The following is a 13116-nucleotide window of genomic DNA, read 5'->3' on the forward strand; positions in this document are numbered from 1 at the left end:
TTCTCTTTAATGGTTTTGGTGATGTATTGCTAAAGTTAAGGTGTGCAGCCTTATTTCTGAGACCTCAACTGCCAAGAAATCAGACTTCAGCCCCTGATGTTTTCCCACATTTCCCGAAGTGTTCAGTATCCAGAAGCAGCCTTTGTTCTAGCGGGAACAAGTGAGCTCTTTGTCTTTTTTATTTGGTATACTATTCCACCGTCATATATACCATGCTGTACCTGGGGACAAGAATATAGCAATTAGACACAGCCCTCTTGGTTAAACTGCACTTTCTAAGCATACTGGAATGTAATCATTTTAAGAGTTTCTGAGTTGAGAGCCCAGGACACACCCTGCATTCCACCTTTGGGTAATTTATTTCCAAAGCCATGAACATGAACAGAGTTCAAGGCTATGACCTTGCCTCTCGTCTGGTGCTTTAAGGCAATTTGTATTCACAGAATGGCAGGAGGGAGCCATTCCACTGAGACTCCAAGACCAGGGTCTCCGGTGGTCTCTGCCATGGGGCTGCTTGTGTGTAAAAGTTAGGAGGTGTTTTTCTTGTCCTGGAAATAGTCTAGCCATGCCTTTACTGTGATAGGGATAGCTGGGTCATTAACATTCTTTGTATTTCTGTATCGTGTAAGGCATCGCTGTGTAGATAATTGATCTATCTCCAAAACCATTTGAGTTGTCCACACGGCATAATGCTTTAACATTCAGCTGCGTTAGCTTGAGTCCCGGAAGCAAAATAGCCATGTTAACATGTTCTCAGCAGGGTTAATTAGTCTGGGCTCAGAGCCATACTCGTGCATCTATACTGCTTCTAGGCACTCATGAGGCAACTCATTCCAGACAAGATTTAACTTACTGCCTATTACATGCTGACATACTTTCTTTGTCATCATATAGCCTAGCCACAATGCTAATCATGGGTAAGGGAAGGGGGGGGGGGGGGGGGGGGGGGGGGAGTGTTATTGTTTCTCAGTGATAATGATTAAAACCACTTCAAGAATGTCATCCCTAGAAAAAACTGGCCCTCATTTGCCCATTGAGAATCTTTGCAGCAGTGGGTCTTTGAGCAGCCAACTCCTCTTGGACTTCCAAATTTGATATTTGAATATTATGTGCCATTTGAAAGTTTTCAAATTCTGTAGAAAAGCTGCTGCTCATCAAGATGATTTCGTTTTAAGGGCTGATGTGTTGGAGAGAGGCCAGTTCCATATAGTATCTGCTTCTAACTGTGATGAATTAAGAGATATAACATCAGGCTTTGTCAGGTCTTTTGGTCCAGCTTTCATTATTGGCAAGTGTACAGGCATGAGTATGGGAAGTTTTGTATATTTTTGTCCCTCATGGGTGTGTTTCAACAATAGAATCTATGTGTTTTTTTTTGAGGGGGGAGATCATGATTTGCAGATGAAGCAAAAATATGTAAGTTATGCTTATATATAAAGAGGTGTGACTGAATTTTACTGAGCCTTGGGGAAAATGAAAAAGAAATTGCAGTGTCAAGATAGAGCTTTAAAAACTGGATTATGGAAATGCAGCTGCTCAGCCTCTGAAGCAAACTCTGGAAAACATCCTAGTTGCCAGAGAGACTCATTGCAGAATACACTGTCAGTAACCCACTGGCTTGTAAATGGGAAGCCTTCAGAGTTACTTGGAGTGGAGTTCCTATGTCTAATACAAAGTCCCTGACTTCAGAGTGCTTTGAATCAGATGTTCAGATACCTCTAAGGGTAGCAAATAACGCCTTTGTGATTTTAGAATTTTTCTGATGTGATAAAATTAGCTTCCTGTGTTGTTGTTTTTTTCCTATCAGTACATTTAATATGAAAACACACCATGGTTTACTGTTCAGGCTTTGCTGTTATTGATTGAACACATTGTTAAAAATGTAGATGTTTCAGAATGTTTAATTCTAAAAGACTGTGTAAGATGCTGACCTACCTTTGTGTTTCTTGGTCTCATGCTTTTCCAGCTCTCAACATGTGGTTGTCAATATTGTGGTCACACAGTCCCAGACTAGTGACTTTAGTCATTTGTATGTATCCAAGCAAAGAAAGTAACTATCAGACATTCACTTCAGTCAATAAAGGCAGATCACTGTTTTTTAGAGGAAGACTCCTTCCATCTTCAACTCAAGTCACTCTTTCAAGAAGATATTTTCCACTGACTATAAAGGGAGCTTTGCCCTGCTGGGTCCCTGGAATGTGAAATTCAAGACATTCTTATTCGAGAATGCGAAATTTTGAATGACAAATTCAGGCCTGTTTGTTCGGAAAGAAACCAGGCTATTCCACTGATGCATGTAACCCTGCTTCAGTTTCACAATGTTTTTAGTGCATTCAAACCATATATATCTGTTCTCCTATTTGACATTAATTGCATGCTCCATCTTTGCTTACCTGTAGCTTTGTGATTATGAATGCTACATTTCATAACCTGAAAGTTTTGTTCTTGGTTCTTTTATTTTCCATCTTTTTATATCTTTTTATGTATTTGTATCATCTAATTTATATTAAGTATATATGAACATTTAGATGATAGACTGGTAAAGGCAAGTCAAATGCAATGAAATAAACCATGAACAGATTATACTCAAAAATTAAATAGATTTTCCTGAGAATTCTTTAACATATTTTATTAGTTCAGTCATCACCCTTTGGTCACTTCAAATTTCAATTGAAGTTGGAGTGAACAGCCCTATGATGGATATAGTAGAGTACATCTGCTTTGTGGCAGCCTTTAAACAGTTTTTGGGAATTTCTTAATACTAGCAAACCTGCTGGAGGATTGCTAAATGGCCTTGCAGTAAAATGGTGCTTAATTTTGTTATTTCATTTGTCCCAAACCACATTCAGTCTTGCTGTTGTCATTTCCCTGTCTTTGCCTAAGTCTGTTAGTTCCTGGCTTTCATGGTATGCTTAGTCATAATTTTTCTTTGCTGTATAGTTAGATTTTCCAGTTTGGTTCCCATCCAAAGATAATTCAGTAGAAACCCCTGGGTGTGATGTTTAAATACTTTCCAAAATAAAAATCAACATTTTCCATAGTGAACCAAATGGTTGTGCATGCTTAATGTGAGTATATTGCCACTCTGAATGAAATAGCCACAAATCTGCTTGAGGAGCAGGAACTCAAAGCTAAAACACTTTATCTTGCTTGTAGTTCAGATTACAAGGCTGAGGGCTTTTCCACAGTAGATGTGGCTTACAGTCTTGTAGTTTTGGCTATGGTTTTGGTCAAGGCCCTCTTTCCCATTGTCTTAATGCCTAGAAATATGTGAATGCCCAGAGTGGCATCCTTACCCATAGGTGTCATACCAGCTTTCCAGTGACACTGGGTCATCTTGCCATACATTCAAACTGCTGAAATCATGGGAGGAATCTTCCATCTGACATTAGTCTGGTTTGGACAAGAAGTTCTGAACCTGAATTCCTGAAGGTGGAAATCTTACTTTCCTGTGTTAGGTGGGTACCTAAGAGAGTTGGGTAATATGCAAAGTAAAATGGAATAATTAAATTTATCTGAGTTTGAAGACAGAATTCCAAACAATACTGTTGGCTGTTTCTCCATTTATAGGGTCTGATAGAAGGTTTATTTTTGTTGGATGTTTTTTTTTTCATAATATAAGGCTTTGCTGCAGGGGATGCCATTTGTTTCTGGTGGCTTTGTAACGTAGCTAGGCTTCACACAAGAGAAGGGCTTAAGGGCCTTTTGCAGTTTCAGCACTTTTCTCGTCTGTTCTCCAGCATTTCCTTTTATTCAGGCCAGGAATTCACTTTGGATGGTCCTTCTGCACATCTTGTCACTGGCTGTAATTAATAACCTGCTTCTAGAAATTCCACTCATTGTCTTTTTTCTTTTTTTTCTTTTTGTTTAAGAAGCTGGTCAGGATAATTACTGTCATTAAAGTTTTATGAATCACAGTGTTTGACATCTTTGATGTTGATTGATTTTCAGAAAACTTTTTTGTTCTAACGTTCAATTTGTCACTGTTACTTACAAACAAATAAGAGATTTAAAACTCCAAAGATGCAGATGTTCTTTAGCTTTGTTGCCATCTGTTTTCCTGCCTACTGGATTCCAGGACTAATATTTGCACATTTTAATGAAGATACATTTATATAATATATAAGATGCAATAGAACAGAAAATAGATATAACAGAAAGCCTTTAATGCTAGCTAATTAAATCACTTCTTCATAGAGCAATATTTTTTCTAATCATTTTTATTTTCATAATAAATTTACATTTAAATTGATGGCTTGAAAAAACTGTTATTTTGCTCAGTTATACATAAATTACAGATCAGAAAACAGAGATTTCCATGGAATTCTCGCAAGAAAGGCATATGATATGACCTTACTTCAATTCAGTTCACATTTTAAATTGTGGCTCTTAAGCAGCATTCTTCCTGGATGTCAAAAAAAACATCACACTTACCTGCTGTCATTGCAGTTGTAGATCAAATATTTAAATTCTTCATCTAGTTTGGTAAAAACCTGATTTCTCACTCCAACAAATTATTTTTTATCACTAGCTCGTTGAAAAGGGTGGAAATTTTAGGATTTCTGTGGGATACAAATCTATCTGATTTCCGAAAATCATATTTGATTACTTCCCCGCTTACCTAGATAGTTTCTGTGTTTAAATTTTTGTGACATCTTTTGACAATATTTCCTCAACAGGTGATGGATTGATCTGACCACTTTCTAGTTGGCAGTTACTTAAATCTTTTAATTCAGGCAAACACAAGTAACCAAGACTTTGCAGGCACTTCCTTCTGTTCTAAAAAGGTATTTCAGTCAGAATAGTTGGCATCTGTTACAGCTTGCGAGATTACAACTCAGTAAGTGCTAATTAAACCTTTTTTCTTTTATATTCAGAAAGAAATATGCAGACTTAAGTGCCTTCATCTGCACTATAACAGAGTTTATAGTAAACGCTGCTAATCCAGTGTGCTTAGAAGTGATATTTGGGGAGATAAGATTTCAGATACTCGTGGCTGCTCATCTGTTACAAGTAGATTAGCCATATTTTTGGAATGAAAGGCTTGCTCATGCTGCCTTCCCCTTCTCTCAGCACTTAAATTAATCCTGTCTTCTTGTCTCATCTCCCTGAAATATTTAGTGTTCTTTGTCTTCGGTACCAGTATCACTTGTCCAAGGTTGTTTTAGTGCATCCATTTTACTGCATGCTTCCAGGAGGGTTGAGGCAAATCCCTGCTTAATGTAAATCAGTCCAGTGATTTTAGGATTCTTTAACTTTGTATTGACTCCTTATTTGTGTTTACCTGCTCACTGAATGGTCTTTCTTTAGTGATTTTCTTGTTTCCATCCATTTTTCCTAATCCACTGACTACCCAGACTGTAAATCATATTATATACTGTCATACTATACATTCAGCTCACAACATTTGAGCTTGTCAGTGATTCACTGCAGGCTGACATTATTAAGTAATCTTTTCTGCAGAAGAAACAATTTTCTTTCTGTAGCAACCCAGTTTCAAAGCTATTTAGGCCAATATGTCCTTTGTCCAGCCTCTCAGAGGCCAGTAATTATGAACTATGTTGGTTCAAGGAATCTGCAACAGAGTAAGCAGATGTAAAGCTAATGAGTTCATGCCAACATGGTCTGAAGAAAAGAGAGTAATTGCATGTCCTCCAGCACCTGATGCCTCAAGACATGTCAAAGACTGAACTAATATGCACCAAAAAATAGTGTTAGAAAAGAAGAGGTGCACTTTCTTTAAAAAAATGGGATTTCCAGAGCTTAATTAGACAACTGCTTCTTGATTGTCTAGGAGCAAAGATATGCCTATATTCTCAGTAGTTTTTGAACCTCCTTGGCCTGAGCTGAACTAATTCTACTCTACCTGTAGATAAAATTGCCACAGCCTTTGTCAGCTTCTCAGTCAGTGATTCCTGGGAACATTAGAAAGCAAAGACACTGTTATTCAGGGATGACAAAGAATTTACTATAGGGCTGCTAATAAGAACCAATAAAAAACAAACAAACAAAAAAAGCACCCTGCAACCACAAACAAAAACATCCTTCTAATAAGACATACATTTTGTTTCATTCAGCCATGGCAGTAGGAAGAAGCATATTATTGTGCATCTGCCTAAATCAGTGAAAGCTCTTTTCAGTCCTTTCTGCACCATAATTTAGTCACTCTCTGGCTTCCAAAGGACTTGGTAAATCATGGAGTGCTCATGGTCGAATTCCCTTTGCTTCTATAAACTGTGCAGTGTTACTGGCAACTTTTGGATATGTATGGCACACCTACTGAATGTCTGTTGTAACGTCTCAACAAGTCAAGTAGCATGGTTAACACTGTGTCCTGGGTTGAGAGTGAGGAAATACAGACACATCTTAAGTCCAGTTTAAAGCACATAGCACTTGCTTAGACTGCTTCCTTTGAGCACAGTACTTGGTTCACACTACTCTTTAGGAACGCAGTGGAACTACTGATATATTTAAAATAAGAATTTGTGAAAGTGGCGTTGGATCATGATTTAAGGGTGTTTAAACACAAGTATGTATTTTTCCATCTCTCACAGAAGCTGAATGCCTGTGATGACAGGAGCAGCAGCTAGATAAGGGTGTTTTTTCCATTCCAGCCTCATCACATCTTGTTTCCTCCCCACTTTCCTAGCCAGCGGTTAGAAACATCTCATCTCCTGTAATGCTGCACTGTAGCTACCAGAAATCAAAGTGGAAGTCCTGCAATGTGAGAATTGCTTGGCTAACCCAAATTGCCAGAGGAAGGAAAAGATTAACACTTCTTGCTTCTTAAGATTCTTTGTTGCATCTTTGTAATTGGTTTTAATTACACAGCAAAGATTATGTGCTCTGCCTTTGAACAGGACACACGCACTGCAGAGCTTCTTTTTCCTATTGGCTGCAGGCTGCTAATTTTGACACCTTTCTAATAAATCTGTTGGTTAGATGTAAAGCTTAGGCTTGGCAGGACCTCAGGAGAAAGGAGGTAGCAATTCTTGTTAGAACAGAAGTTCCAAAGGCTATAGATTAACAGGAATCATTTCCAACTGAGCTAACCTATTTAAAGGTAGCAAGCACATGAAAAGAGAATATGGTTAGACTGCATTACCAGAGAAGTGTTACTCCTTGTGAAGTGGATTTCAGCACCAAAAAACATCTTGTTGAATGCCTACAATATTTGTGATACAACCCTGAAGGGCCAAATACTATCTATGGAAATACCACCTAATTTACAACACCCAGTGTTTCCTGCTGGCTGGTTCTATACCTTCAGAGTTGCAAAGACTATTGACAAAGAAAAGTGATTTCTCCTAATGAATCTGGAGGGAATGAATATTTGTGACCAATTTTGTGGTACTTAAATTTACATTAGAGATTCCCTAAGCTTCTGAGTTCATAAATGAAGTAGGAACCTTCATGGGGTAATTCAGAACCTACAGCTGCAAGACTACTGCACTTAATTCAAACGCCTAAGTGTCTGAATTCCTGCCACAATGCCATTGCAGTCTAAATAGCAATATCATTGGGGCCTAAATAGCTTTGCAGAACCTAAATAGATCTGTTATTTGAGGCCAAAAGGGACAGGTAAATGTCATTTATTAGATTTTTTTGTGTAAAAATCTAATAAATTAGAGGAGGTAAACTCTTAAGCAAACTGATCCAAGTCAGTAGAATGACATCTACCCTTCAGAAGGGTTATTCAGATTTCAAGTAACCTTTTATAGATTTTTATTTCTCCAGTGGAAAAAAAGAAAAATTTGGGCAAGTATGCTCATATCTTGGAAACCCATAGTAAAGTAAATTAAAAAAAAAAAAAATCCTTTTTGTGGACTATAGGCTGATATTTCCATAACAATTATTATTAAAATAGTGTGACTGGTTTTCCCTGGAATGTGTACTATGTACACAAAAAAAAAAAACAAACCCAAGCCCAACAGTGCAGTATTTACATGGCAAGAAATGCTGATGAATGTAGTTTTTCTTTTTTGAGAAATCTATCCTGAATGTTCTGTAATATTATTGGGTTTGTAAAGAATTCTTGAAGAACAGCTGATCACAAAAATTAGCATCACAGGGAACAAAAAATCACATGATATAGATGTGTTTTCACAGCAGTCCAATTGTAGAACTGGTGAAGGGATTTTGCTAACAGATTTGGGTGTGACTAGGAAATCTCAGTTGCCCACTCTCTGAGCTGAGAAGTGACTACTGGAGCTACTTACAAAAAGGCAATGCACACTAGTTTTGAGAAAAAAGAAACCCAAACATCAAAAAAGAAGACTTTGTTGCTGTTAAGATCAAACTGGAATCTGACTGAAAAAGCACAGTCAGTACTGTACTACCATCGAATATAATATGTTAAAACTCTTCTTATTTGTTTAATATTTAAGTCTTCTAATTTTGTTTGTATTAGAATGATATGGGAGGTCAAAGGAGCCTAATAAACAAGTGGACTACTTTTCTGAAAGCCAGGCTTGTGTGTTCGATACCTGGTCCTGAAGGAACAGATACGCACTTTGATGAGCTGCGTAAGTTGATTTATCTTTCATGCTTTATTCTGACATCGGTATTGTTTGGATTTATTTTGTTGTTTGAAGAAGTCCTACGTCTTGTTTTGATTTTACTGCTTTTCCAAACAGTGCTGGTAAGATATCTGACTTTTACCTGAAGTCCCTGATTATAACTGAAATTAGTTGGAATTGCAGAAGGTGTCAGGTGAAAATCCGATTCTGTATAAAAACCCAAACTGTCTGCATATGGACAAACTTCAGAATATTAGCACAATTTCACATGGCAGAATTTAACATTTGGACAGAAATAAACCTTTGTTACATATTTACAAATGATAAGTGCAAAAATATTCAGTGAATGTTTAATTATTTTTTTTCTCCCATTGCAGAAGATATATTCTTACTTTCTACAAGAGATGAGAGAAATCCTCTTGTATATGGAGTTTTCACTACAACAAGGTATGCATTAGGATCAATTTTGCCTCTGGAAATAAATCCTTTTATTAAATCCTTCTATTACTAGATAATGATTCCTGAGAGCAGTGAGAGACTGCTTGAATAAGGCTTGCTGTACTGAGGCTGTAGTCACTAAGGACAATATTTTCAGAAATGAAAATCATACATTATGTCCCGAAACCTTTGTGAACCTGACTTTTCAGTATGATTGTAAAATATAATGAAAATTTAACAATCAAAAGCATGCTAGTTTATTTCAACCTCATCTGGCTGAATTTAACAATTTCAGTCATATTTATTGAGCAACCAAGAGTTACTGTTTAAGACAAATCATTGTTGTGAACTATTGTTTCTGTATACCACAACTTGACATCAGCTGTTTCTTAGGATCAAACCCCACTATGCTCTGAAGTGATATTTCACTGTTTTTACAAGCAGGAGTTGATGGAAGAATAACTTTATGTCAAGGGGATGGATTAATCAATGAATGAACCTCTCAGCTTCAGTAATGAGGTGTTCTCTGTAGAATTGTTAGAAAGGAAATAAGTAATTATTTTGTCTTCAGAACCTTTGAATTAAGTGTAAATTATAAGGACTAGCTAAATGCTGAACAGTATGAGTACAACAAAAAATTGCCAAGGCACTCTGTAACTCAGAAGCAGCCATGACAGTGGCTCCATTTATGTATAACCACAAAAAATATTTAGAATTGAATGAAATGTTGAACAATGAATGAAATGGCATACAAAGTAACTAAACTACATACCACTCAACAACCCATCATGCTGTTCTTTTGAAAACTGAACTGTTTGGGGTTATGTTTATTTTGTGTGGGTTTGTTTTATTTTTTTTTGTATTTTTTTTTTTTTTGTTTGGTTGCTTGTTTGTTTGTTTTTTTTCTTTAGAGAAATATGTGGGGAAAAAAAAGGAAAAGAACATAGAAAAGTGAATAAATAATTTCTTTCTATTGTCTGTCCAATGCAACTTGTAATTCGCAGGCATGTGACCTGCAATATCATTAATATACAGACTTCCAGATGTGAACACAATGTAAAGATATGTGCTTCATTGGCAGAAAATTTGAGTCAAAATAGCTAATAAATGATAGCTGGAAACTGTCAGCCACTAGAAAAAAAATGGCTATCTATCAAGTGCTCTCAAAATCTAAGTCCTGGTTTCAACCAATTTAAATTGTAATGAGAGTGATATTAAATATCTGTAGTCATCTGACCTGTACACATTTTCTTTTAGCACCCCTTATATCAACTCTCAGGTGTAGGCTTGATCCAAACCCCATTAGACTCTGCGGAATTAGTTAATTCACTGGATGAGTTGTGCACTGAAGAGTTGTTTACAAAATGCATATACACATCTTCTTTTTCAGCTCTGTCTTCAAGGGCTCTGCAGTTTGTGTGTACAGCATGGCAGATATCAGAGCTGTTTTCAATGGCCCTTATGCTCACAAAGAGAGTGTGGATCATCGGTGGGTACAATATGAAGGTCGCATCCCGTATCCCAGACCTGGTACAGTAAGTGTCTCCTTAATTACATGCTTCTATTTTTACTCAAAGGCAGTCATACTTCACTCCCATTCCTGGCCTGCTAAATTATATTTTCCACTGAGGATGTTTCAAATTATCCTCTCAATCCCTTCCCTTCCATTGACAGCTAAGACTTCTACATACCTGTAGGTATCTAAATACACATTTTTCCATGACTCTGAGATAACATTTTGTCCAGACTGTCTATATCCTGCTCGTCTTTCATATTGTGGTCACCTACTGTATACCTTTATTTCTGTCTGTTGGGATCACCTCTAAGGTATCAATACTTTATAGAACACCAAAGGCATTTTTTTACTGAATATTAAGTTATGGTGAGGTATTTTGACTTGTATTTCTGTTATTCTGTGTCTGTTAAAATCCTGTTCTTTGATATATGGTCCTTGATTCTATTATGTGTGTTTGTGCATGTGTCTTGTTTGGAAGTGAAAGAAGGAGTTAGTTGCTGGAGACTTTATGTGATAAACAATAAGTGGTAGGAAGAAAAGAGAAGTGTCATATATGGAAACACTTTTAAATCCCAGTCTCTTTAGATTTCAGGTGTAATAATTGGGTGAAAACAAAGAGGAGAATATTAAGTTATTAAATAACTTTTCTCTCACTTCTGTCTTGGTGTTAAATTTGGAAAAGCACAGACCTACATTATAGCCGAGGAAGAAGATGGTATTTCTAGAAAACACGTCTATTTAAAAAAAAAATATCACAACTTTAAGCAATTGTACAGATATAGAACATAGAAGTGCAGTGCTTTAAAAGTAAGAGAGACATTATTCAGGATAACTTTACATTATCTTGGTCAGGTATTCAGTGACCTAGTACTAGGCAGACGCATAAATCTAGCCAAGCACTGAAATGCTGAGGTTGGACTACTGCTGGTACCTTGTCTAGGAGCCAGCTGGGTGTATCTATTTCTCTGACATCAGCACTGGTGCAACCTTTGCTTCCATCCAGTAAAGTCAGTAAAAGCTGCTGGATCTAACACCTATTAAAATTGTGACAGTTATTTGGAAAACTAGCCATAAGGTGTGTAAAAAAAAAAAAATTCTTTTTGTTTAATAATACATCTTTAGCTCAGCAGTGCTGAATGTTTAAACATTCAGAATGCTGTTCTCTGTGAACTCCAAAAGGGTTTCTATTTCCAGTGTATTGAAAATCCCAGTTTAGAAAGAGACTTGTCACATTGAGCCTTTGCTTCAAGCCTTATTATCTGGCTTATTTAGCTCTTCTTTTCACACATTTACTTGTGCCTATGTGTTTTCTTCATTATCCTTCCAGTGAACCCAATTGCATGGTCCAGGTCCATCCTTTTAGCTGCACTCAGTGGTCCCACGTTCTGATTCTCTCGTGCTAGCTGCAGGCAAGACACACAGAGCAACTCTCTCTAAAAACTAAGTCAGCTCCAAAGACTGATTTGGCCTGCTGGAGCAAATGCACTCCTAATTTAGACAATGTAGGCACTGTAGGCTTACGCATCTCTCTCATGCGGAATATATAGTGCCCCCAGCAAAGAAATTAAACTTAATTTTTTTTTTTTTAGCATGTGCAACTCCATTACTGGTTAAGAAGTGCAAATGCATTTAGTTTTAAGTACAAAAATGGTGCCAGCAAGAACAATAGCTGGTCCCATGGCATCTAAAGAGATTAAAATAACTCTCTTGGAGAGTGCCCCATAAGGATGAACACTCTGCATAGATGGACGGGTCATAAGCTCATTGCATTTTTGAATGTATTAGCCATCACATGGTTGAGCTGGGATTCCCAATGAAGGAAACATGTCATGCTGAAGCATGTCAAAGCTGATCTTTATCACTGATTTGAATATCCATGCTTGCAAGTATTCTAAAAGTTGCAAAGTTTAAAGATAAATGGCTATTTTCCATAAGCTGCCACTTAACTCTCCAACTGCTTCCTTTAAGCACCTGATAACAGCTGTGAGAAAATGGTATAGTTAAAATCCTTAGGACCTCTATACTCAGTGGATTTTTGTAGGAGTTTGTCTGAGCAAGGGCTGAGAAAGGAAGTGGATTTTACTGAAGAAAGCTCTCAGAAGAAAGATATGCATAATAATTGCTATATAGATAAAGTAAATGTATTGCTGCATAGTTAATTATCTTTTTTTCTTAGTGGGGCTGAACTGCAACAGTAGTTTAATACAGGGAATCCAAATAAGTAGATTCATGCCATGGTCTCATAATGGGCTAAGCCAAATCTCTGGATATGAAGAGATTTAGGCTGGGATCTGAAAAAGCAGTATGGTGCTCAAAGACAGGGAAAAGCAACAGCATGCTATATACCCCTGCAGAACACTGCCGTGTGAACAGTGAAATGTTCTTCCTTAATTTCAGTTTCTTTCCAGCTAAGAGGTGGTTCAGGAATGCTCAGGACAAAGTCAAAGAGAGATAATCCGTTCTTTTTTAAGTTACTGTAACATTTTTGAAATTTCAGCTCTACCTAAGTGTTGCCTACATGACAGTTGCCAGCACCTCCCTGATTTTGTTTTTCTTGTATTTTAAGTCACTGTCAAAGTCTAAAAATGGCTATACTAGGAAATGCACTTCTTTTGATGTTTAGTTTTGCGAGAGGCATTGACT

At 37.0% G+C, this 13116-nt stretch overlaps 1 protein-coding gene across 4 annotated transcripts in view; it reads left to right on the plus strand.

Moving 5' to 3' along the window:
- The window catches only part of SEMA3D (semaphorin 3D), a 138060-nt gene that overhangs the window by 91963 nt on the left and 32981 nt on the right, over positions 1 to 13116 (plus strand). For all 4 annotated transcript variants that reach the window (XM_061467283.1, XM_061467284.1, XM_061467281.1 and 1 more), the window contains exons 9-11: positions 8411 to 8525; positions 8897 to 8966; positions 10348 to 10492. In XM_061467283.1, coding sequence (XP_061323267.1) covers positions 8411 to 8525; positions 8897 to 8966; positions 10348 to 10492 — 330 coding nt within the window. The remainder of the gene's footprint in view (positions 1 to 8410; positions 8526 to 8896; positions 8967 to 10347; positions 10493 to 13116) is intronic.

This window comes from Pezoporus flaviventris, unplaced genomic scaffold (assembly GCF_033815535.1).
Source record: "Pezoporus flaviventris isolate CSIRO_AGI_PZ_B2104156 unplaced genomic scaffold, CSIRO_AGI_Pfla_v1 ptg000045l, whole genome shotgun sequence".
NCBI classification, from domain to species: Eukaryota; Metazoa; Chordata; class Aves; order Psittaciformes; family Psittacidae; genus Pezoporus; species Pezoporus flaviventris.